Source organism: Crocodylus siamensis, chromosome 1, assembly GCF_052110815.1.
Source record: "Crocodylus siamensis isolate JL-2025a chromosome 1, ASM5211081v1, whole genome shotgun sequence".
NCBI classification, from domain to species: domain Eukaryota; kingdom Metazoa; phylum Chordata; order Crocodylia; family Crocodylidae; genus Crocodylus; species Crocodylus siamensis.
Genome location: NC_143395.1, coordinates 26,557,671 through 26,582,106, shown reverse-complemented (window position 1 = coordinate 26,582,106; position 24,436 = coordinate 26,557,671). Strand labels below are relative to the sequence as shown.

General features: G+C 45.2%; 1 protein-coding gene and 1 long non-coding RNA gene across 4 annotated transcripts in view; one reads left to right on the top strand and one right to left on the bottom strand.

Annotated features, from left to right (window-relative positions):
• Window positions 1-24,436, bottom strand: part of ADAM17 (ADAM metallopeptidase domain 17) — a 48,016-nt gene that overhangs the window by 7,947 nt on the left and 15,633 nt on the right. Inside the window, exons 5-14 of one of the 2 annotated variants that reach the window (XM_090032360.1) lie at window positions 19,956-20,124; window positions 19,146-19,276; window positions 14,340-14,429; window positions 13,598-13,711; window positions 8,058-8,202; window positions 7,376-7,464; window positions 4,894-5,046; window positions 2,562-2,761; window positions 1,464-1,567; window positions 838-972 (exon numbers count right to left, since the gene is read on the bottom strand). In XM_090032360.1, the coding sequence (XP_089888486.1) occupies window positions 838-972; window positions 1,464-1,567; window positions 2,562-2,761; window positions 4,894-5,046; window positions 7,376-7,464; window positions 8,058-8,202; window positions 13,598-13,711; window positions 14,340-14,429; window positions 19,146-19,276; window positions 19,956-20,124 (1,330 nt within the window). Of the gene's footprint in view, window positions 1-837; window positions 973-1,463; window positions 1,568-2,561; window positions 2,762-4,893; window positions 5,047-7,375; window positions 7,465-8,057; window positions 8,203-13,597; window positions 13,741-14,339; window positions 14,430-19,145; window positions 19,277-19,955; window positions 20,125-24,436 lie in introns of those variants that run through there. The other variant, XM_090032369.1, reaches the window with a different exon arrangement.
• LOC149872662 (uncharacterized) lies at window positions 5,057-24,430 on the top strand. Of its 2 annotated transcripts, none has more exons than XR_016440221.1 (3): window positions 5,057-5,752; window positions 20,486-20,807; window positions 23,825-24,430. It is a non-coding gene; the product is annotated as an uncharacterized LOC149872662 (long non-coding RNA). The 2 variants fall into 2 exon arrangements; XR_016440222.1 differs by having other exon boundaries at window positions 20,276-20,807.

Genomic DNA, 24,436 nt, shown 5'->3' with positions numbered 1-24,436 from the left:
CATTGGGGACTGAGCTGGAACAATAACTTGGGCAAGGGATGCGCACGTCTAACAGACGCACACAAGGTAGCTCTCATTTAATGCAGATTAAATGGTCTTCAAACCCAACAGCCATGCCCCTTGGTAATAAAGGCAAGTCATTTATAATCATGCAAATGGCGCACACTGCCTGCCAAATGTAACCAATTTTGATACAGGCACAGCTGAAGCTGATGGATAGTTCCTGTGGGAACAACATGTGCTCAGCTGTTTGCACCTTATTAAGGCTTGCTTCACTGTGACGGAGCCCTCTAATAAAAGCAGACATCAAGATACAGGATCTAATCAGTTTCAGGCCTGCCAACAGCACAGTAGTGATGGCCGAGATGGACAAAAACGATCAGCTGCCCACCACACAGGCAATTTGCCGACTGCCAAAACAGCCTCCTGCTGCAGCCTTGCCTGCATTTGAGCGACTCTTCTGGAGCTGCAGCTCAAGTCACAAGCAATGGCTCCTGTTAGCAGCCTTGCCTGGGGGCTCCAGCAGCATTCTCTCCTCCGTGTTTGGAGGAGTAGCTGCTTGTCAGATTTCTCTTCTGCTGGAGCCAAGGGGAAAAACAGATGCCTCTACTTCACTATGCACAGTCCCAGCTCAGCACCCGTATCTCTAGTGCTGCCTGCTTACTGACCTCATGACTTTAGCCATCTCCAAAAACACAAAACAGCAGGGTCTGAGACAGTTTCAGCTCTGGACCTGTCTTTTGAAACCGACTGTGGGGTCCAAGCAGGCAACCAATGGGAGTTTGCAAACCTACAGGGGCAGGTCCGAAGGGAAAGGCACCCTCTTGCCATGCTCACCATTGCATGCACATGAACGCAGGTTCTTCTCCCTCTCGCAAAATGGAATACATTCGCCATCCTTGCACTTGCCCAGATCCACGCAGACCGTGTCATCTGGAGCATTCCCTGGTGGAGGACACTCACTGCTGTTTCCTGGCGGTGGAGAGGATGCATTAGTATGCACCATTTTGGGTAAGGACAGAACACTGCAAGCACTGGTGGCAGGGTGAAACAACAGACACTCGGTATGTGAATGATTCCCAGCAGCTCCTCTGTGGAACCAGACTGCAGTTACCTTGAGTAGGCTGCCAGCCAAAACACTCAAAGGAGTGCAGCATGTCCAGCTGGTACCTAGAAGTGTGGCTGGGGGATGTTTAATTGCTGGCTCAGGGCATTCAGACCTTGTGGGTAAGGAGAGAGAGGATACAGAGAATATACAGTGTGAAGGGCAGCCAAGCAGGGCAACCCAGGCTTCAGTCAGAAGGCAGCTCTGGCTCAATGCCTCATATCCAGGTGGAAGTTACTGTTGCATGTGGCTTGAGACAGAAGCTAAGCAGAGGTAAATCATACATAAAGCTAGTGAACAGGTGTTGAACCTTCAGTGTTCTGCTGTCAAGCCCCAGAGGACTGCAACAACAGCATACCAGTGCAATAGGACTCTCCTTTGCAAGTAGCATTTATGGCTTCCTGGCACTTCTTCTGGGCACTTTCAAACTGGCAGCCTTTGCAGCAGGGACTGTTCCGATCACTGTGGGAAGATTTGATGGAGGAAAGGAATAGTAAGCCACATGCAAATGGAAAGAAGTGCACTTGATATCAAAGCCTGACAAGCCTATGAAAGCAAGTATACCCAAAGATGGCTTCTCAGATCTCCACCTCCTACACACATCCCTCCACCTCTGCTTTTCTGAAGCATGCTGAAGCAGCACATGCAATGTGGAGAAGCAAGGCAGACCACAGAACAAGGTACTGCACTTCCTCAGGATACCCAAGATCTTTCCCCAACTCTGCCATGACAATGACATGCTTTGTGACTTCAGGCAGGTCTTTTCACCTGCGTCTTTTCCTTTTTTCTACCTTTTACCATATTCATCTAGCTAATACGTGAGCTCTTCTGCATAATCTTTGCTCCTTCGGGCTCTCCACAACTCTTATGTAATGAACATGGATTTTTAAAAACAGTCACAAATGGATTTGGTGCTAACCAACAGACAGCAATATAGGTTTCCTCCAGTAAAACTGGGAACAGGTCTGGGGTTCTAGGAACAGACCATTATCCCTGGACAATAAACAGGGATTTACTCATTGAACAGCAAAGACAAAGCCTAAGGTCAGCTATTGTTGTCACTCCCCAGCTACACAACTGAGTGTTGCCTGGATCCTGTGACAAAAAGCATGTGCTCACATCATTAAAGGCTGCACTGCAGCATGTATGCAGGACAGAGTTACAGTGGCAAAAGGAATGTTAATACTGGTGTATTCTGGTTCAAGTGATTTCAGTTTTGTCCTAGTGCTACAAGTACAGAACTGTAAAACACACTGCACTCACTGTGCAGTTCTCAGCAAGACAGTGGAAAAGTAATCCTGACCTGCTGTTACATGAACTAACCAAGCAGCAGCACAGCTTCCTTTTCTGGAAGTCTTAATTATCCCCAGACTGAGTTCCTTAATACTTTGCTGTCCTGCAGACCCACCCCCACATACCTCTCCCCACCCAGAGCTGTGGCTTTAATCCCTCTTACCTGCATAGGGCACCTTCCTTCAGTCTGCAGTCAGCAGAGCAGCAGGGATCATCATGCTGGCGCAGAAGACCAGGGTCGCACTCCTCACCCTCATCCACCCTGGAGTTCCCACACACTTTGTTGTTGCGCTCTTGGAAGCATTCCCGGGCCTTGTTCTCTATGGTCCTATAGATGGATTGTTTACTGCAGCTTGAGAACATCTAAAGAGTCATGCATGGAAAGAGAAACACTGAGGAGTGTCATTCCCATTCAAACACTACACAGTGTAGACTAGGGGTAGGCAAAATACAGCCTGCCAAATGATTCTAATCTGGCCTGCACCTGTGCTCTACAGAAAGAGAAGTATACCCAGCCCACGACTGCTCTGGCTTTCGGCACTTCTCACCCTTCCCCTTTCCCTAGCTGTAGTCAGCTGCAACAGCCACAGCCACTCCCACCTGGCCTGCTGTGCCCTGCTTCCTAGCCCCCAGTGTAAGCTCCAAGGCAGGGGGCACTGAGCTCCTGGCCAGGCTTCTGCCTAGTGAGGATGCCTGCCCACAGCTCTGACCTTGGGGCCTTTCACAGACTGATAAGGTTCTTCCTGCTAACAGGGAATGGGAAGCTGGGGGAAGAGGGCCAGAAATCATGGGTTATCCATGCTCTGTAGCCTGATAGAGATGTACATGGGTACTGCCAACACAGCGCTGTGCTATGTTCCTGTGTGCAGCTTCAGGCTTCACCACATGGGCACAGCTGGACCAGCTGGTGCAGCTCCTACCTAACTCTGAGTCCCTAGCATGCAGCTGGGTCAGGCACAAGGCACACCTACATGGCCCGAAGTGACACACAGGAACACAGTGCAGCACCAGTCTGGCCTGGCTGTACATAGGAGACTTGGGGCAGGGGAGGAGATGCAGAGAAAAAGGAGGAACACAGAATGGCACTGGGACAGCCCAGATAACCCAGGATTCCTGGCCCCCTTCTTCCTGTACCTCCTCCCCTGCCCAGAGTCTGCAGCGCACAGCTGGGCCAGGTTGATGCCATGCTGCATTCTCGTGCACTGCCTCGGGCCATGTGGGTGCAGCCAATACGGCTGCTGCTTGACTCAGCCATGTGCTAAGGATTCAGGGCGGGGGAAGGGGTGCAAGGAGAAGAGGGGAACAAAGGTTCGGTTTTCTGCTCACCTTTCTGTCCTTAGATCAGGGGTAGGCAGTTATTTGTGCCAGAGGGTCACTTAGGGAGTTTTGGCAAGCTGTTGAAGTGGGGAGGGGAGAAGGTGGGGGCAAGGATTACCGACCCAACCTGCAACAGCTCACCACAACTCTTTAACTGGCCCTTTGACCCAAATAATTGCCCACCCCTAGTGCAGACAGTCAGCGTGACCCACCCCCGATCCTGACACTGTAAGAAATAGATGCTGTGTACCTCAAGACCTTGGAAAAAACAGTTTGTGTTTAAATACTTTTGTTGCCTTGTGACAGCCAAGTATCTATGGCCAGCCAGGGGTAGGAGTGGGGGACCAGTTCAGGGGAGCAGTTGCAGGTCTAGATCCAGCCCTCATGCTGCCACTGGAGCTCAGGGAGAGCAACAAATGCCAACAAGTGAGGGTGTTTCAGAAAGTAAACAGCAATTTCCAAATAAAACCATTGTGCATGCAATGAGTGGGAAAGTACACAGGAGCAGGGAACATGTTGGCATAGTTGTAAGTGATGTGTGCTCAGTAGAGAAGCAATGTGGTCTACTAAACAATCCCTGCACACAAAACAGTGCATTTCAAAACTGTCATTACTTTCTGAAACCCTCATAGCCATGAAGCTGCAGAACTGGGAAGAGCCCTACCTGCATGGACCTGCTAGCTTTAAGCCTCTGCAGTGGTTCTAACGAATCAGGCTATTGATACATTTGGTACCTGTAAGTCCATATGTAAGACAGGGATGCTGCTAACTCCACAGTAATGTTGACAAGTTTGAGATTAAGCAAAAGGAGCACTGGCTTAAAGGATACCACTATGACTCCTAGTAACAAAGCTAAGTGACCAGCTCCTATTTAGAAGCCAGTGCTTTTGGTGCTAAAGGTTTCAAATTCAACTAGTGTTATCTCTGCAGGTATGCAGTACAATTGATCATAAAATACCATCCCCAATAAGGGCCACAAGCATTCAGCCCTTTCAACACTTGGGAAGTTTCTCAACAGTGGGACTAGATTGTAAGCATTTCCCCCTCTACTGGCTGTTTAATTAAACACTGTACTAAAAGAACAGACAGGAACTTATACGTCTAGTGCAGAAGGCTGACTCAGACCTTCCTGACTGCAGCAGCATCTGTATGTGGAAGTTACTCAACATAAAATATACCTTGTTGTTCTCATGATCTCCACTCACAGCAATTGGATACATAACATATTTTCCTCCCTGGTCTTCAGTGGGAGCACATTCTGGCAAGCTGTCAGGGTCATGCTCTGCTCCAAAGTTGTGTCCCAGTTCATGAGTAGTTACCAAGTCTGCTTCCTGTTGGACACAAAAATATGCCTACAGTCAACATGATCATGAAGCGTGGTGGGAGGTCCTAAGTAATACCAGATCACTTGAATCTTTAGAGATGCATTTAATTGTTACACAGTTCTCCTATTAGAATATAAGGAAGTGCAAAACTGAAGTTAGGTCCTGAAAAATTGCTCTACACATGGAAAGCTAACTCCTTGAGCCTGGACTACTGCAGGAATGCAAAGGGCATGTGTTCAACATTGTTGAGTGAAAACTTGATGCACTGGCATAACACGGCAAAATGACTTAAAAAAAGGGACTCCCCCCCTTCCAAAAAAGGAGTCATTAATTTGTCAACTTTTTGTTTAATTCTCCTACAATTAATCTTATTGTTACAGACCAGACCACAGCTATAGAAAAATCTCAACTAAAACTGATTCCAATGTACTGGGGCTACAAAAATGCCTAGAAACCACACCATGTGGGGGACAGGAGGAGAGGGAAGGGGACTTTTCAAGAGCTGGGGGGAACAACAGGTCTTATTCCTCTGAATATCACATTCTCCATCTTCCAGCTGGTAAGATGCCTTCGCTGCCCTTACTCTCAACATGACCTCACCTCCCCCACAAACGTCTGATCTGTAAAGACAGTCTGGAGGATACTAGCCTGGAAATGAGCAGTTAAATAGAAGACGACTGGCTGGTGGCAAAGTGCAAGGAAAGAATAAATGGTAAGTAAGAAGGGACAATTCTAACATGCCTCTTTTGCTGCTGTGGAAAGATGGTTTTCAACAGTGCAATGGGGAGCCTGGGAGCACAATGCCCCTGCAGTCTATATCTGGAGCAAAAGGTTTGAGGACTCCTCAGAGGCCACTAGCATGCGTTGTGGTCTTTAATTCATGCGTGGGTTTTAGTACTCTTGGAAGTGAGGAACAAGCTGGGCAAGCGTGTGCAAGAGGCTCCACAGAAAACTGATCTGTAAAGCTCAGCAGGGCTAGCACCCAGGCTTATAAACAATTATCTCCTGTATCTATTCATTTCCTGAAGTGAAACTAAGGATTTTTCAAACAGACCTCTACTTCAGAGTGATAGGCAAAAGCATGAGGAGCAGCAACAGCTAGAGGTCTTTCCCTGCATACTCCGCAAGCCTTTGCATAGTAATATCTGATACATTAGTCTACAAGGTACAACCCTGACAAGCATTCTTTTCACTTACATCTTCAATTATCTCACGCCACCTGAATTTTAGCCTAGAGTTGTTCTGACACAAGAATTAATGACAAAATTGGGATTTCACAAAGCACTGAGAAATCAGTGTAAAGAAAAATAAACATTTTGCATAACAGACTTCTTCCTCAGAAATTAAATAAGTGCAGCACTCAGGCCCCTCACCACTTACTGTTTGGCAGACCAAGAGATGCAAGTGAAAAGGTACAGGCAGGGCTAGCACCCGTTAACCCAGGCTTATAAACAGTTATCTCCTGTATCAATTCATTTCCTGAAATGAGACTAAGGATTTTCATCCAAGATCCAGCTCATGCCTGCTGACAAGTCTTCACTGTGTAACCTTGCAAGTACAAGTAGGTTTAGGATATGAAATCTTCAGGGAAGGAAGAGTCCAGAGGCCTTCTACAGAAGTACCACATACCCAGGATGGTTTTTCCTTACTTGTCCCCCTCAGATTTGTTCCACTGTTAAACTAGCTGCATGCGTGTGTGCACATACATGCACCATACACTTGTGTGTCAATCTAGCACTCTCTCTCTCCCCCTCATCTTGGGAGAGCAAAGTCCTCTTCAGCCATTCAGTCAGAAGCTGTATGTCTCTCCACTGCTGCTCCAATGTCCAATTAGCTCATTCCTCATGTCCCTGAAGCCCTTACTTTCTGCCAGCCAAGACATCCATTATGTCCAGTTTCTGGGTCCTGGCTTAAGGCTATAACATGTTGAGTGGTGCTAGAGAGGACTGCTGTAAGAACACATCACCCACAGTGCCCATCACTCCTGCATCACACAACCTGAATGCCAGAGAAAGTATCCCATGCCATTGGTATAGCAGCAGGCATGCTCAGGACCACTTAGTTGCATCTTAGATGCACACCAAAGAACAGCTATGATATTTTTCAGCATTCAACCCCAGGGAACAGGAGCCAGTAGGTAGGGCATGGTTTTGGGGTAGCACTTCCTAGCACCGTGTGAACATGCCCACAGATACTTTTCCACAGCAGCTCCAACTGAGGCAAGCAGCAATTTTTTCAGGTGGGCTTCCCCACTAATTTTAGTCCTGAAGACAGCTAGTGGGATGCAAAAGTCCAACAAGTGGCTCCCATGCACCCCCCAGTCACTTCACAGTACCTTTGTAAGGATCGTTTTGCCATAGTTCTTTGTGCTGGTCAAGCCACTGTTCAGATAGATGTCTTTTTTGGCAATTTGACTATAATAAGCTATAGAAATGAGAAGAAAGAGTTAAACTACTAATGGGTATAGCACAGCACAGGTCCCAGTCCTTTCTACAATTTTCAACTGCCCCCACACTGAAGTTTGTCAAAACCCCTTTCTTTAGCTTGTAAAGGATTATAAATCACAGGCTAGTAAGTGAGACCCCTTCCCTCAGTTTTTGTAGCATGGAATCTGTTCAGGGAGATCATAAGTAACATCGAGGTTCTCAATATTACAGTAATGAAGACCTGGACAAGTACTTAACAGAATTCACAAGCTAGCTATCTTATTACAAACTGCACCTACGTGGGACAAGTGAAAAAAAATGTTAACCCCTCCAAATGGGGGCTGTGGTAGCTTTCACTCAAGCCATTCATTTAAAAAAAAAGTGTCACTGTTTTACCGTCATCTCATTCCTTAATTTATTTTTGTCTGCAGCCAAGAAAGAGGCCCCTTCTACTCCATCCCTAACTCCACTAGGGAAAGGACAAGTGGCACACATGCTTACCCCCTTCAATAACCATCACATTTTTGTAATAAGGAACATCCAACCCATGAACTGAGGGGTAAAGGAGAAGGAAAAACTACACCTACTTGCCTTTTGGACAAATGCCCCCATGGCTGGCAGGCCTGGGAGATCCAACGTAAGCCAATCCAAGCGTTCCCATATCAAAATCTTGGTATGTGAAGAGATGGGCAAGGCACACACGAGCTGCTTTCTCAGCTATATCAAAGCTAAATTGCTAAGGGAGAAAAATAAAAGCTTAGACATTGACAGAGATACAAGGTGCTTTTTTTTTGAGCCAGACAGACATTTTCCAGCAACAATTCCTATGATGCTGGCTGAAGATAATGATCTAATCCAACCATACATAGACCAATGTAGAAGAGTCCCCCTTCATCATGTTTTCTGTGCTCATGCACAACACGATGTCTAGAGTGTTAAAATTCTAGTCCATCTACAACAGCCCAAGGAAAAGAAGGAACTACTGCAAGGCCCCACTTTGCAACAAATTCCCAGCCAACAGCCAGCTCCACAGGATTGCACTCAAATGCTTTTGACATTAGGTGCCTCCTTGTTCCCATTCGCATTGTTGAAAACCTGACGGAAGAAACAGAGTTCAATCCATACCCTACTCTTCACCTTAGCTCCTCTGTTCAGCATAATGCATTTGGCTCTTTATTGCACATTATTACTTAGATTTCTACAAGGTGCATCAATTAAAGGCTTATCTGACATGGAAGTTCTGCCAGTGTCATGCCTTACAGGTACCAAAGTCTCCCATGCCTCTGTGTACTAAGCCCCAGTGTGCATCTCTGGGGTGAGTGGTCCCACACAGGAGGGCTCCTCTGTGATTGCTGGGCAGAGTTGATATAGAGTTAATGTTCTGGTCCACCAATCCACCCACTCTGCAGCGTGGGAGGCAACCAAGATATCTAAGCCTCACCTCGGGTCAAGACACTCCTGCCATTCCCAGGTTTCTTGTAACTGCATCTTTCAGCCCTTCTACCAGTCTCCTTCAATGCACCAGAAGCTGCCTTCTGATCCATGAAACTCATCATAGCATATATCTTTTCATTTTCCATTCAGCTTGTTTTTCTGTGTGTGGGAACATGACTCTTCTGGAGATCTTGCCAAAGAGCTTGTTACCACTCCAAGTACAGAAGCCACCATTCTCTATGATGCAATTTTGCATGGGAGGTGGGTATATTGGGGGGAAAGGGGCAAAACCAGATCATAACTTGTTACAACCTCCTGATAAAAGTCAGACGACCAAGTCAGCTCATTGATATTCTGCTCATTTACCCAGAAAAAATGCATCTCTATGACACCAATGTTATTAGGACTTTTTTGCCCCAAGTCAACATCTGGAAGTCTGTAATGTCTTCAGGAAACTCATTTCTGCCCCCTTCAGAAACCATCTAGGCCAATACTGGAAACATTCTGGTTCTACAGCCAGACAATTTTTGGGTTTGTTTCAGAAATGGGTGATGTTTCTGAACAAGACAAATAAAGGTACGCCAAAAGAACTTTTCAAAGTATAGCCTTCTCTTGATGCAAGATGGTTTTTTCTTACGTCTTTTACAGCACCTTAGCAGGCATTTGCCCACCTCTGATGGGCAAACACTCCCATCAAGAGCTCTTGACAAGCGTGCTATCTAGCCTGGAGGGAAAAGAAAGCAGCTTGGGGACAGCCACAGAAGTAATAGGTAGTTGGAACATCAAAAAAAAAAGACAGAAGTGAAGTGGAGACTAATGGATCCATTTTTGGAAGAATGGGGATGATGATAGGTTACTGATGGGCTGGCTGATCACCCTGATGGCTTCCAGGATTCAACAAGCAGCTCGTGCCAGCTCCAGTTGTCCCCATCATCAGTTTCAGCCATTGGTAACGACACAAACTCTACCACAGTATCATGTACTTCAGCCATTTGGGCACTAGAAATACAGGCTGGAATGGTCAGTAAATAACTTTGTGTACAGGGCTATACCTGGTGCAGCAACATGCCAGGTGGCTTAAACATGCTGCCTCAAGAGAAGGTACCCTTCAAATACCCGTTCTCTCACAGCACCAGACTGTCCTGCTAGGGGTCAGGGATCATACAATTTTATCACCTACTGCTTTATAGTTCTTTTGCATAAAACATTCACAATTTTACACACTGGACACATATTTATTCCCATTTGTGGACTGCAGACAGCAAGCCCATGACAGGCATACCATTCATAGATTTCATAGACATTAAGGCTGGAAGGGACCTCAGAAGATCGTTGAGTCCAGCCCCCTGCCCCAAGGGTAGGAAGTCAACTGGGGTCATAGGATCCCAGCAAGACAAGCATTCAATTTGCTCTTGAAGGTGTTCAATGTAGGTGCTTGAACCACCTCTGCTGGCAGACTGTTCCAGACCTTGGGGGCTCGGACAGTAAAGAAATTCTTCCTTCTGTCCAGCCTGAAACGGTCTCGCAGGAGTTTATGACCGTTTGACCTAGTCATCCCTTGGGGCGCTCTGGTGAACAAAAGTTCCCCCAGATCCTGGTGATCACCCCTGATAAACTTGCTTATTGCCTTCACCCGTTTGTTGGAGTACACCTGGGATTCACGCTTGCACAAGAATACCCATATCAGGAAATGGAGTGTTCTCATTTTAGTAAAGCAGTAATATTTCATATTCAATGCTTTCATTACAAAATATGCAAACAGCTCAGTGTACTCTTACCTTCAATTTGTCAAATGTGCAATTTACCATCATCTTGCAATGACTAACTAAGAAGCAAACTTCCATTTGCTAGGCTCACTGATGTCAGGATATAGTTTTGTGACCCACAGCGGGAAAGAACAGGTAGTCTCACCCAAAAAAGGGGGACAGACACTTCATTCATATAGAAGCGTCATCTGGAGGGAAAAATCTCTGCTATTATAACAACATACCAGATTTCCTGAGCACCTTGGCATTGTCCATCTTTACTGTGCTTTCATGTCATGATTCATGAACCATCAGACCAAGGCCGGTAGAATGAAGTAGTACTCTTTGCAAGTGACAGACACTTCCTCTTACTGATGGACAAGCTATGGGAACATGCCAACAATGGCCCTCCACAATTTAGGACCTGGATTAGCTATTCATGTTAGTGTTTATTTCTGGCACATTTCTGATGCCAACCACTCCACTTCAATCAAAAGAAGAATCAGCTGACAAATCACCACCCCAAGCTGGTCTTCAGCAGACAGCAATATCTAGAACCCACCTTCTCAATGGAAATTGCAATATATTAAAGTACTGGCATAGTGCGAGCATTTTGGAGTCGGAGGGTCGGGGCACAGTCTTCACGCAGCTTCGTGAAGGTCTGCTTCCTCTGGCATAGAACGCTGGACTCACTACTGGTCATCCCAGGTCTGCAATATGATGAAGTTGTCGCCCCTCTGTGTTGGCCACCTGGCACCAAAACACCAGTCTATACTGGCAACTGCAGCATTTTTCATATCTGTTAGGGCTGTGCGAAGCTTCAGTCACTGATTCGATTCGGCGGAGATTTGGCCCATTCGGTGGCTGACTCAAGTCAGGAGACCCTTTAATCTCTCGCATCGAAACAATTTGAACACAGACACAGCTTTACATGTTTTTTCTACATACCTCAAGGTACCAGGTGGCTCGTGAACTCTGAGATGGTGGGATAAATGGAGTATCCCACAGGAGCACAGAGGGGCCCCCAGCGCACTCAGCAGCAGACCAGGAAGCGAACCAGAAGCACTTCCAGTCCAGCCGAGGAGCATGCTGGGGGATCCGCCCCCTGCAGCTCAGCAACTGGTGCCTCCTGGGTTGGTGAGGGGTGGGGGCGGCACCTGGGGTCCCCCTGTGGCCGATCACCGAGCCGGGGTGGCAATGGGGGTGCAGGAGGCCTCCCAGTGCACTCCCTGGCAGACCCAGAAGTGGACCATAAGTGCTTCTGGTCCACTTCTCGGTTTGCTGCCGAGCACTGGGGTGGGGAGCAGGTGCTGTGGTACACTGCATCCACCCCAGCATTGCAGCGTTCACGAGCCACGCCTGGTACCTTGAGGTATGTAGAAAAAAAAGATTTAAAAGCTGTGTCTAGAGCCAAATCACTGATTCTCTGCATCAGCATCAAATCTTCAGATCTGGATTTGGTCAAACTGAAACTGGGGACAGTGATCTGAATCAATGAAATCAAATTACTGTCCCCAATTTGGGCCGAATCCAAATCAAATACAGCCCATTTTGCACACCCCTAATAGCCATCATCCTGGTCATGATGGACTTCTCACTGAGAGTTTCACCATCTACTGTATTTCTGCCAGTGCTTCCAAAATGACTTCTGTAGTCTCAATGGCTTATGCAGCAAAGATTATATTCTCCCAGCTGCGAGTATCTTGTTTGTCCAGTGTATCAATGATTTACGCCACATTTAGAGAATAGAACCAAAGTTCTGGAGGGATCTGAATACAGATCAATCTACAAATCACATGATGCACATTCTTAATGCCAATCCTTGTTTGGTCTCTCCTGCCCATTTGCAGTTTCTTTGGCAGAGTGGTGTAAATCAAGTCATGTGCTCTTTACAGCAAGAATTAAGTCTTTCCCTTCTTGAGAGATGACCAGCAGATTTGGAGCATAGCTAGTAAGTGTCCTTAGTAAATGTCCTGGGCTTAAAAACAAAAAAGTAAAGTGCTGTCCCAGCATCTTGAAATCATGACTTCATCTCAAAAAAAACACAAATTTCACCATTAACCTATGCCACCCTAGTATGGCACCAGGCAATGCTAAAGGAGACATGATATGAATGCTTCACATGTTAACTTTCACACCAGAAATAGTAACTGTCCTAGTGCCTCAGCAGAGTTTACCGACATGTACACAACACCACACTAGGAGGGTTACCTTATTTTACCCAGAACACATGCATGATGTGCCTCACCAGGAGACTGCCTAGAGCCATGCTGGAGTGGCATAAGCGTCCCAGTCGAAGCTACCATAAATTTTAGCAGCACACCAAATACATTTTCCTTTCATAAAACATAAGTAAAATCTGATGAAAAAAGTCTTGCATTTAAAGCTTGCCTAACTATTCCAACCACAAAGTTAGTCCAATAAAATGATCATCCCCCTCCCCTCCAAAACCTTGCCTAGAGTATCATGGTTACAACCATGCTAACATTACCAAGTCAAGTCTGTATATTCTGACATGAAAATCCATAATATGCAAACTCAGCCACCTCAATGGCAGCCCAAGAGATTAAGTAAGATGGCAAATTTCAACCAGTCTGAACAAAACAAGTAATGGACAACTAAATAAGAATGAGCACCTCACAAATTACTGCTTACGTACACAGGGTAGTAAGGAAGTACTGTGTTCCTTATTTTGCAGAAAGGGAAGTCAAACACAGAAATCAAATGATTTCCAGTAAGGTCACATGGAAAATACATTGTTGAATCACAGCAGAAACTAGGTCTTCTGGATCTTGTGCTTTATTCAAGATCACCTTCCTGTATTAATCTCCATATGTATAGCAGAGGAAGAAAGGAAGCTTCTTTCACTACCAGAGACTGACCACTGAAGGCAAATACCCAATTCTCACCCCTGGCTGATACGTTAGACATTTTTTGGGAAATATAGCCTACCTCTAGCAGCATCTTCACCTCCCAGGCATCCTTGTCTTCATCTGGTTGGCTTTTGGCCATGTTATAATGTTTTTCTCCAGGGTTTACAGGATTTGGTTCATTGTGAATGATAATCTGTACTCAAAATACAAATATATTCAGAACTATAAACAGTGAGGACAGAGATGAAATATAATCATTTTTCAGCCAACAAGGATTTTTCACCTGACAACATGGTGGCCCAAAGAGCTACTGAAAAGTTCCACCTTCTTCCCACCCCTATATTGGTTTGTTACCTCATTGTGCTGGATGTTAGTTGGCAAGTTCTTCAGGGAAGGATTGTAGGGGGGGTTTTTTGGTTTATTTTTATCTGTATTATGAGAGACATTGTCTTACAGACCCCAAGACTGTGAAAACACCAATCCCTCCTGGAAATGGACGTAACATCCACACAACAGCATGTTTACGAGAAATAAGTATTTTTCAGATTTAGCAAGGAAAAAAAAAAGGAGCTCTTCAAGTCTCAGCCTGAACATTTTTTTCAAATCCAGTATGTACCTGAGAAGGGGCAAGTTAATTCAAACTTAGTTATGAAAGTCTCTAGTGAGCTGCTACTTTGGGGATATACAAAATGACTATAACTCAAGTAAGCAGTTTTTATTGTGATTCAAAGTTCTCTCTCACACACACACCAAGGATATATTATCATAAAACACACGGCAGCACTTAAGGCTTGCAACCACTGGCATCACTTGGTGAATACCTGGTCTATCTGTATGCCATATCCGCTGAATTCTGCGTTGTCCCAGGAGGTATTTCGGTAGATGTCATCCACTCTGTCTATTAATTCAATCTGTGAGTGGAAGGAGAAGATGAACTAGTATTAGTTCCAAATTCGTGTTATGTAACAAAGTCCAAAAAGCCTAGGAAAACCGGAGCTTACATTATCTAGAAATTCAAGTCAAAACTGCACCTCACAAAACACAATGGACAACTTAACTGTTCCAAAACCAGCAGTACAGTGCTTCAAAGGGTTTTACATCATTTCCTCAAAGTTTTCCATAGTAAAACTATAGCAAGACTCTACCATCTCCTATGATTTTGAATAGTACAGTGGAAAAAAAAAAAGTCAAGGTAAGAAGGAAGCATCTTAGGGAATGTAATCCATATGTGAACACTCCATTACTACTATTACTATTTAAAAATTAAGTAAATACAGCATTGACTGATTTGGCATCAAGCTTCTTTGCTGGGTCAATGAGCAGATTGTGCTTTCTAGGGTCCCAGAATGTCTGCTCCTCTTTCAACAATTCTGTCCCTCATAGCCAAGGCCTCTTTCCAAGCAAAGCTGACTATATTTTTTGGAAACACACACACTTTAACTGAAAATAAACCACTTCCAAATTCATGCAAAATGGAGAGTGCCACGGACACTAATCTCAAGTCATTTTGTAATAACTTCTGTTCTGGTTACCTGATTACTATTGTGTTGGTTACTGCATGCACATGCAGGTCTGCCAGGAATTCCAAGCAAGATGGACAACAGGCTAAAAAGATTTTATGCAAGTGCCCAAAGTGACGCAAAAGAACTTCACCTGAACACTTTCAACTGATTAACTCAAGAGATCGTACTGGTAATGGACTAGCAGGACACAGTTCCAGAGAACAGAGAATACTTTCAACTGATTAGATTGAAAAGGACAGTCTCCCTTCCCAAGACAGAGGTTGCTGGTGAGCAGATCCTTTAAAAGGTCAGGGTCTGGTGCAAGGCAGGTCAGCCTGCATGTGGCCCATTTTATGCTTAGGTCCCAATACTGAGACGAAAATACACTTTGTTTAGAGAAGTTACCTGATCACTACATTCTACTGGTCTTGTACTCCCAGAGGAGTAGAGTTGGTCCTGCTGGCTGATCCACCAAGTGCTGCACGTGCTCTAAAAGAAAAGTAGTAATGCAATTCTACCCCAAGGAGGGAGACACAAAGCCTCCTATCTTAGGGGAAAGTCAGAGGTCCGGAGCCTCTAACTGTGAAAAGCAGCAGCAGGAATTCTGGTTCTCTCAAGAGTAAGAAAAGGGGAAAAAAGGTAACTACAAGGAAAAACAAAATTCAAAATAATAAGCCGGATAAAAATGGAACAAACTCAGATCTGTAGGTAAGTAGTTTGTTCATAAATGCTAGGCTAGGTAGGGACCTTAACAAATTAGAGTCCAACTCCCTGAGTAGGCAGGAAAGAGAGCTGGGGTCAGATGACCCCAACCAGATGCCTATCCAGCCTTCTCTTAAAGACCCCCAAAGGTAGGGGAGAGCACCACCTCAATAAAGAAGTTAGCAAGAGCAGCATCTCAAAAGCCCCACATTTTGATTTTTCAGAGGTTTTTGAAGTCATTTCAACAGATATTTTTATTCTTTAAGAACTATATACTCCAGTTTGGCTGGCATGTTGAAAGCAAATGTTTCTGTATTTTATACAGCTTAGTCCTTGTACATTTTCCCTAATTTTTCCCTACTATTCTAGACCAATATGGCTACAACCTGGATACCTTCCTACTTAGACAGAATATGCTCACAGAGCCAACTCACTGGAAATCATTTTTATTGTGGTCATAGAGAACCCTGGAAGAAGTTAAAGAAACTAACAAGAAACACCCACTCCTCTAACACACCTTATTCAAGCATTATCAAATCTCATATGTAGGCATCATACGCAGATTACAAAAGCAGTGAGACCATTGAGAAAAAGTAGTATAAAAAAATTTAAAAGACTTGTTAGTACCAAGAAGCCAGCATAGACTGTAAAACAGTAGTTGCAAATGAGCAACAAGTGTCTTATAAAAAAAGAACAGCTGCTTACAGGCAACTTTTCTGCTGCAATTTTTTTCCTCTACCATGTATCAACAAGAAAGCCACTACTTACAAGCAACATTTGTTATAGGTGGATATGGACGTTGTAATGCACCAATTTCTTCTTTGCATTCTGGCTGGCTACTAAGAGACTTGATGCAGGGAAGAGAGAAGACTCTTGCTTAAAGTTGAAATTATCAGACTGTCAAATCCTTCAAGTTAAACAAGTCAAGAGTTGCACAGGTTGGTTATGTGCAGAAAGTGGAAACAGAGCAATAAACTTTTGCATGGTTATGAAAACAGAAAGACAAAAAACTGTCAAACACAAAAGGCCTCAATGTCAGCAAGGCTCCCTTTGCATGATTCAAGACAAAAAAAAAACAACACAGGAAGCAGGAACATGCAATCAAGGAAAAGACTCTTCAGCTTGTCTCTTTGGCTCAACTGCATGATTTTAACACTAGTGACAGTTGTTCTTTTCCAAATGAAAAAAAAATCCCTTACAAAAAACAAGGAGCAAAACAACAGCTGAGCAATGGCTTCTTGAGGAGTTTTCCCTAGATGTCATCTACAGTGATGATAAAACAGAGGCCATGAAAAAGAAAAAAAAAAATTAAAAGCCAGAAGTAGGAAAGATTTAAAGGATGGAATAAATTGTGTTGTCTGTGCCAACACAGAGTGACCCAAATGCTTTGTGAAGGACAGTTACTAACCTTCCCTTCATTTACCGCAGGTCAGCAAAAGCGTAAGTGGCAGGTGAACCATGCAATCAACTGCTTGAAAAAGTAGGAATACCAGCTTCGCATCCAGAGCCATTAGATGCATCTTCCGCTGGATGAGTGCCCTGCACATCTCCAAGGAATGGCTCCCACTAACAATCAGCTCAAACTCCTATGCCCTACTGCATCTCTGATGCAATTTATGGATTGTGGTGCAATTACAAACACAAAGAACATTATCAATCAGAGACTGCAAGATTACTGCTATTCTAAAAGGTGGGCCCCAGAGTTCATAACCATCTTGAGCATCTAAATTTACTATTTAGTCAGTCTTGTTGATGCTTGGCAAGATGTAAAACCAAAAACACAATTTCCAACAGTTTTTAAAAAGTTTGTTTTGCTTAATGAGGAAAAAGGGAGAGCAAAACAAAGAGTCCGACAGCCAAGTGGAAACTCCACTTCCTGACAACATGACAGAGATCTTGCTCGTATCCAGAGAGACAACTGAGGAAGAATTACGCAGCATCTGAGCTGCTACAAGGCCAGAGAAGTGAACTCAGGTTGAGAAGAGAAACAATTGAGGGATGAGGATGGTATCTGATGAAATTCTACTTGACAGAATGAGAGGTGTTGAAGGCTTCAAAAATAGTCTGTCACTTCTCACATGTAAGGGCTCAGTGGCAAGATCTACAAAGCCTTTGAGACACTGAATCCTATTTCCAAAACAAAAAACTGTGACAAACAATAAAAGAGGAAATGAACAGAGATCTTTCACATGAAATGAGTAAATTTTCCCTTTTTAAAATTAATGTACAAGTTAGTTTCCACTTTAAAAGTGCATTCAGTTCCACTCCTTTGAAATGAAGTTTGGGGGTTCCTTACACCTTTTCTGTTGATGAAGAAAAGTATTTTCAAAAATGAATGAGTGCATATTTAAAATGCAACTATGTACAGCATATTATTGCTGTTATTATTGCTAATAATAATCACACATTTTAATACTACAATTACAGAATGGAGTTCAGATTGACACTTGAACACAAATGAACAAGCAAATGTGGCGAGGGAGGGGGAAGCTATAGCACATACTGTAACTGCTCCTGTATCAGAAAGAACAGATTGGTTTTGGTCAGGAACACTCCCTACAGTGATCGCTTAGTAGCAACATTCTCTTCAGCTCATGTTGCAATGAGATAGGCTATGTAGCTCTTCCAGATGCAGGTACATGACATTTGTGTTCACCACAGCTAAATTACAGAGCCACAACTCAAACCTCTATAGTAAATTATTGCAACTATGATGTTAATTTGAAAGGACATATTTCTCCACTGAAGAAGGGGAGGTACACTACACACTGGAAGATACCAGTTTGCATCTTTATTCCTCATGTTGATTCACTCAATTAATTTAGGTGACCTTGTTTGGTATTTCTTTAATTAAAAAGGACATGTTTATTGCCGAAGTTTCAGGCTCTTCACCGATTTACAGTACAGTAAAAAAATCTTACTAGCCTGTTTAGGAAAAAAGAAAAAGAAAGTTGAGAGAGCAGTTTAAAAAATACATATATACAGCTTAAAAAGGTGTGTCTAGGGTGCTACGAGTTATCTATTTGTACTATTTAGTTGTACAAACATGATTCACAAGATCAACCCAGAGATTTCAAATTGTTTTTAACAGTGTGAATTCCTTTCTGCCTCACTGTGGTCTGAATTCTTTGCAACAGAAAATGTATTTTAACTACAGAAAATAATAAAACAAGTAAAAAAACCTAAAAGCTGGCATTTTCCAAGAGGTGCCTTTAGTTAATGACATGTCCAAGTTTAAAAAAAAAAAAAGTAGAGAACCACTGCTCTACTAGATAAGATGTACTACCAGTCACACAGTAGATTCAGCATTTCAGAACATACAGGTTACATTAGCTTTCTAACTACCATATCACCATTTTTTATGCTGCAAGTCATTTGCTTGCATGACTTCTGGCAAGTGAAAACAGATTGCCCTGTACTTACTAAGTAATTAATAGTTGTGCTTTCCTCCCCACGGCCCATATACTTGAAGAAGCGATGATCTGCAACCACAAGCATCTTGCATGTGTTCTTGGGGGATTCTGAAGCAGCTCTTCTTTCCCGATGGACATTCACTAACATAAAGGTTTAAGTACAAAAAATATTCAACATACACATCTCTTGGCAATTTATAAACACTTTTATTCTGGATTTGAAAGCTTAAGTTTTCTAAAGTAACCCCTCTTGAAGCACAAGTTTACGCAACAGTTCCCTGACCTATAGCTGTAGGAAAAGAACTTAGTAAGACTGAGCAGCAAAAGGGAGGTCAAGTTAGCTTTATTTTCCCACTAGGTTCTCAAAAACCTTGTACCCTAACACTTCCTCTTCTGCCATCTCTCTGACCTACTGATGCTTCAGGCACAGAAAACTGTGCCACCTCCGTGCAGAATCCATCCTGGCTCAAGAGGCATTCTAGAGAGCCACATATGCCAAACAGCTTCTGCTGGTATATCACAAAGAAACAAGACAAAGTCACTTCCATGTTTCCTTTAGTGCAAAATACATGACAGAATATTATTAAGAGACTGTAAAGAAAGGGAACTTCAGGAGAGACCAGTATCCTTTCTGAAGATCCCTTTGCCCCAAACCAAGTTGTTTTTCTTTGTCCGACATAAGTGTAGAAAGTTAAGGATTACCATACAGATCACAACACAGAACTTCCCAGATGTGAAAGAGCCACATCAGGCCACTAAATGAACAGATTTCAAATATTTGTACCAAAAGTTTAACTCTTCCCAACATCTGGGCACTGACCTTCATTTGCCTTGCTCTCCTCAAGTCCTTCAGGCAGCAGTTTTTCCTCATCAAATTTTAAATAACCACACACTTTTGGAGACTGCAGTCGTGAGAAATCCTTAATATCTTCAGATCTGTAGACCAACAGTCTTTCATCTCTGGTGTTATCTATAAACCGCCAAAGTGGCTAAAAATAACAGAGATGCCAGTGTTTTAGAGAAAGTATGCATACAACAACTTATACAGATTGAGTTATTATACAAAGAAAGCCAATTTCTGTCACTGCCAATGTCCCCATCATGGTGTGTACAGTTACAAATCCTATTCTGTTTACTCAGCTACAGGCATATTTGCATGGACAAAGCAGGCCTGTTACATGAAATCAAAGGGCTGTGAGGGACTTCAAGGGTCTAATCCAACGCTAGTCCATGTGGGCACTAACGATGCGACCAGGAGAAGCCCTGATCGCCTGATGGAGGACTACCACGATCTGGGGTGCATGCTGAAGGAGATGGGTGCACAGGTGGTTTTCTCTTCTATCCTGCCAGTAAGTGGACGAGGCAGACGGCATGAAACGTGCATCGCGGAGACCAACTGGCGGCTACAGGAATGGGGCTTCGAGGGCTTTGGCTTCCTCAGCCACGACGGGCACATCACGACAAAAGACATGCTGGGATGGGTCAGGCTCCACCTTTCCCCTAAAGGTAAGTGTGTGTTCTCTTCTAGGTTGGCGGACCTCCTCCAGCGGGCTTTAAACTAGGCTCGTTGGGGGAAGGGGAAGATGAGGGCGGAGGAAACATCAGACTGCCAGACCAAACAGCACCCACAACTACAGCCTAGACCAGACGGATGAGCGAAGCAATCAAACAGGTAAGAGGGAGGGGCCAGGGTAACGCTGGGACTAGGGGGTCAGTACACACACCCACAGGAGGCCTCAAATGCCTCTACACAAACACTCATAGTATGGGCAACAAGCAGGAAGAACTCACCCTCCTGCTGGCTGACACCAGCCCGGACATAGTGGGGATTCCAGAAACGTGGCGAGACGCAACGCATGATTGGGCGGTCAATGTCAAGGGCTATAGGCTGTACAGGAGGGACAGGATAGGAAAGAGGTGGGGGCGGGGCACTCTATATTAAGGAGGAATACACATCCTCGTTAATTAGCAAGGAGTCAGGGGAGGGGCACTCTGAGGTGCTTTGGGTTAGAGTACAAGGCAGTCCAGGGGAAAGGGAACAGTGGGAGTCTACTACAGACCTCCCAACCAGGGAGAAGAGCTTGACCAGGAATTCTTGGGTCAGCTCACAGAGGTGGTGAAGGCTAAAGATGTGGTAGTCATGGGGGACCTGAATTTCCCGGACATCTGCTGGGAAGAGCAGTCAGCCAGGTCTGAACGCTCACGTAGGTTCTTGGCCAGGGTGCAGGACCTCCATCTAACCCAGGAGGTGCACAGCCCCACCAGGGGGTCGCCTTGTTGGACCTAGTGCTGGTCACGGGTGACGACCTGGTGAGGGGGCTGCGGGTGCTCGACCACCTGGGCGACAGTGATCATCGCCTGCTGGAATTCACCATCCAGCGCAAGGTGGCAAAGGCATGCAGTAAGGCAGCGGCCCTAGATTTTAGGAGGGCAGACTTCAACGAGCTAAGGAGGATAGTTGGGGATGTGCTGAGGTCCCAGAGGGGAGGGGAGCCAGGTGTCCAAGGAGAGTGGTCGCTCTTTAAGGAGACGATCCTCCAAGCCCAAAGGAAGGTAATCCCAATGAGGATCAAAGGGAGCAGGAGAGCACACAAGCCTCTGTGGCTCACCAAAAGTATCTGGGAATGTCTCCTTGCTAAAAAGGAGGCTTACACCCAATGGAAGGAAGGGGTCATCACCAAGGAGGGCTATTCTGTAGTTGCTCGGGGATGTAGGGGGGTAGTTAGGAAGGCCAAGGCAGAGATGGAACTGGGGCTAGCTTCCCAGATTAAGGACAATAAGAAGTCCTTTTTTAAATACGTAGGGGGTAAAAAGAAGGTCCCGGGTAATGTGGGGCCCTTGCAGGACACCATGGGAAACTTGGTCATCACACCAGACGGCAAAGCTAACATGTTTAACGATTTCTTTGCCTCCGTCTTCCTAAGTAGGGACCAGAACAGCCACCTCCCTGCTGGGCCCCCCTCAGGCCCCGGGGGAGGCACACCTGGGCCACGGGTTAATGAGGATTTAGTTAGGGAGCTTCTGGAGGGGTTGGACATATTCAAGTCAGCCGGCCCGGATGATCTCCACCCTAGAGTTCTAAAGGAACCGGCCGAATAGGATGGGATTCAACACAGACAAGTGCAAGGTGATGCACCTGGGGAGGAACAACCGGCACCATACCTACAGGTTGGGGAACTCCCCTCTTGTCAGCATGGAGGCGGAAAAGGATCTTGGGGTCATCACTGACTCCAAGATGAACATGGGCCGGCAGTGTGGGGAGGCAGTTAGGAAGGCCAACCGCACCTTGGCATGAATCCACAGATGCATCTCGAGCAGGTCCAAGGAGGTGATCCTCCCCCTCTATGCGGCACTGGTCAGGCCGCAGCTGGAGTATTGCGTCCAGTTCTGGGCGCCACACTTCAAGAGGGATGTCGACAGCATGGAGAGGGTCCAGAGGAGGGCCACTCGTATGATCAGGGGACAACAGGGCAGGTCCTATGAGGACAGGCTGCAGGACCTGAACCTGTTCAGCCTTCAAAAGAGAAGGCTGAGGGGGGATCTTGTGACCTGTTATAAACTAGTCAGGGGGGATCAGCAGGCATTGGGGAAGTCACCGTTTCCCCGAGCACCACCAGGAGTGACCAGGAATAACGGCCACAAGCTGGCAGAGGATAGGTTTAGGTTAGATATCAGGGGGAGCTACTTCACAGTCAGGGCGGCTAGGGTCTGGAACCAGCTTCCAAGAGAAGTGGTGCAGGCTCCTAACCTGGGGGTGTTTAAGAGGAGGTTAGATGCACACCTTGCTGGGGTCATTTGACCCCAGTATTCTTTCCTGCTGTGGCAGGGGGTCGGACTAGATGATCTGCTCAGGTCCCTTCCGACCCTAGAATCTATGAAACTATGAAGCTTTACACAGGCTCAAGGTTCACCCTCCACACTGCAAAGTGTTGCCACATATAAAACTAGAAAAGTGTTAGTAGTTCTGAGAACAACTCAAACTACAGACAGAGCAGCAGCAGTCATTTTCTGAATAAGAAAATACATGGAAGGGGATTAAGATGGTTCTGAAAGCAGCATTTCCAAAAAAGATTATTTGGCTAAAAGGCAGAGGCTTATCTCCCTCCGTGAAAGCCAGTCAAGAACAGCCAGGCTGAGAAGGATCTCTTTTGGATATGCTAAAAATACTTGCTATATGGAACCCTGCCTCATTCCATACACACCTTAATGAATTATATAACATTGCTTGAAGCAGTATGTTACACCTCGCAGGGGTACATACGTGAACATTTTAGACAGACTGGAATGATTGGTTAAACTTGTATAAATAACTTTCCTTAGATAACACTCTTATTAGATCAAAATTGGACATTGGTGTCAGAAGCAGACTGACCAAGTTTGCCGATGACACCAAACTCTGGGGTAAAGCATCCACACCGGAGGACAGAGGGTGAGGGTGATCCAGGCAGATCTGGACAGACTGATGTAATGGGTGGACGAGAACCTGATGGTGTCCAACACTGAAAAATGCATGGTTCTCCACCTTGGAAGGAAAAACCTGCACCATGCTTATAGGCTCAGCAGTGCTACACTGGTTAGCACTACAGATGAAAGGGACTTGGGGGTCATGGTTGACCACAAGGTGAACATGAGCCTTCAGTGTGATGCTGCAGCTAGTAAAGCGAGCAAAACTCTGGCTTGCATCCACAGATGCTTCTCAAGCAGATCCCAGGATGTCATTCTCCCACTGTACTTGGCCTTGGTGAGGCCGCAGCTGGAGTACTGCGTCCAGTTTTGGGCTCCGCAATTCGAAAAAGATGTGGAGAAGCTTGAGAGGGTACAGATGAGATCCACGTGCATGATCAGAGGTCAGAAAAACAGACCTTATGATGAGAGGCTGAGAGCAATGGGGCTATTCATCCTGGAAAAGTACAAGCTCAGGGGTGATCTGATGGCCACCTATAAGTTTAACAGGAGTGCTCATCAGGATCTGGGGGAATGACTGTTCACCAGAGCCCCCCAAGGGATGACAAGATCAAAGAGTCACAAACTCCTTTGTGACTGGTTCAGGCTCGACATAAGAAAGACCTTCTTCACTGTCCAGGCCCCCAAGGTTTGGAACAGACTGTCACCTGAGGCGGTTCAAGCACCCACTTTGAACACCTTCAAAACACATTTGGATGCTCATCTTGCTGGGATCCTGTGATGCCTGCTGACTTACTGCACCTGGGGAAGGGGGCTGGACTTGATGATCCTCCGGGGTTCCCTTCCAGCCCAAACATCTATGAAATCTATTAAATATTTCTGTAAGGGTCAACTGTA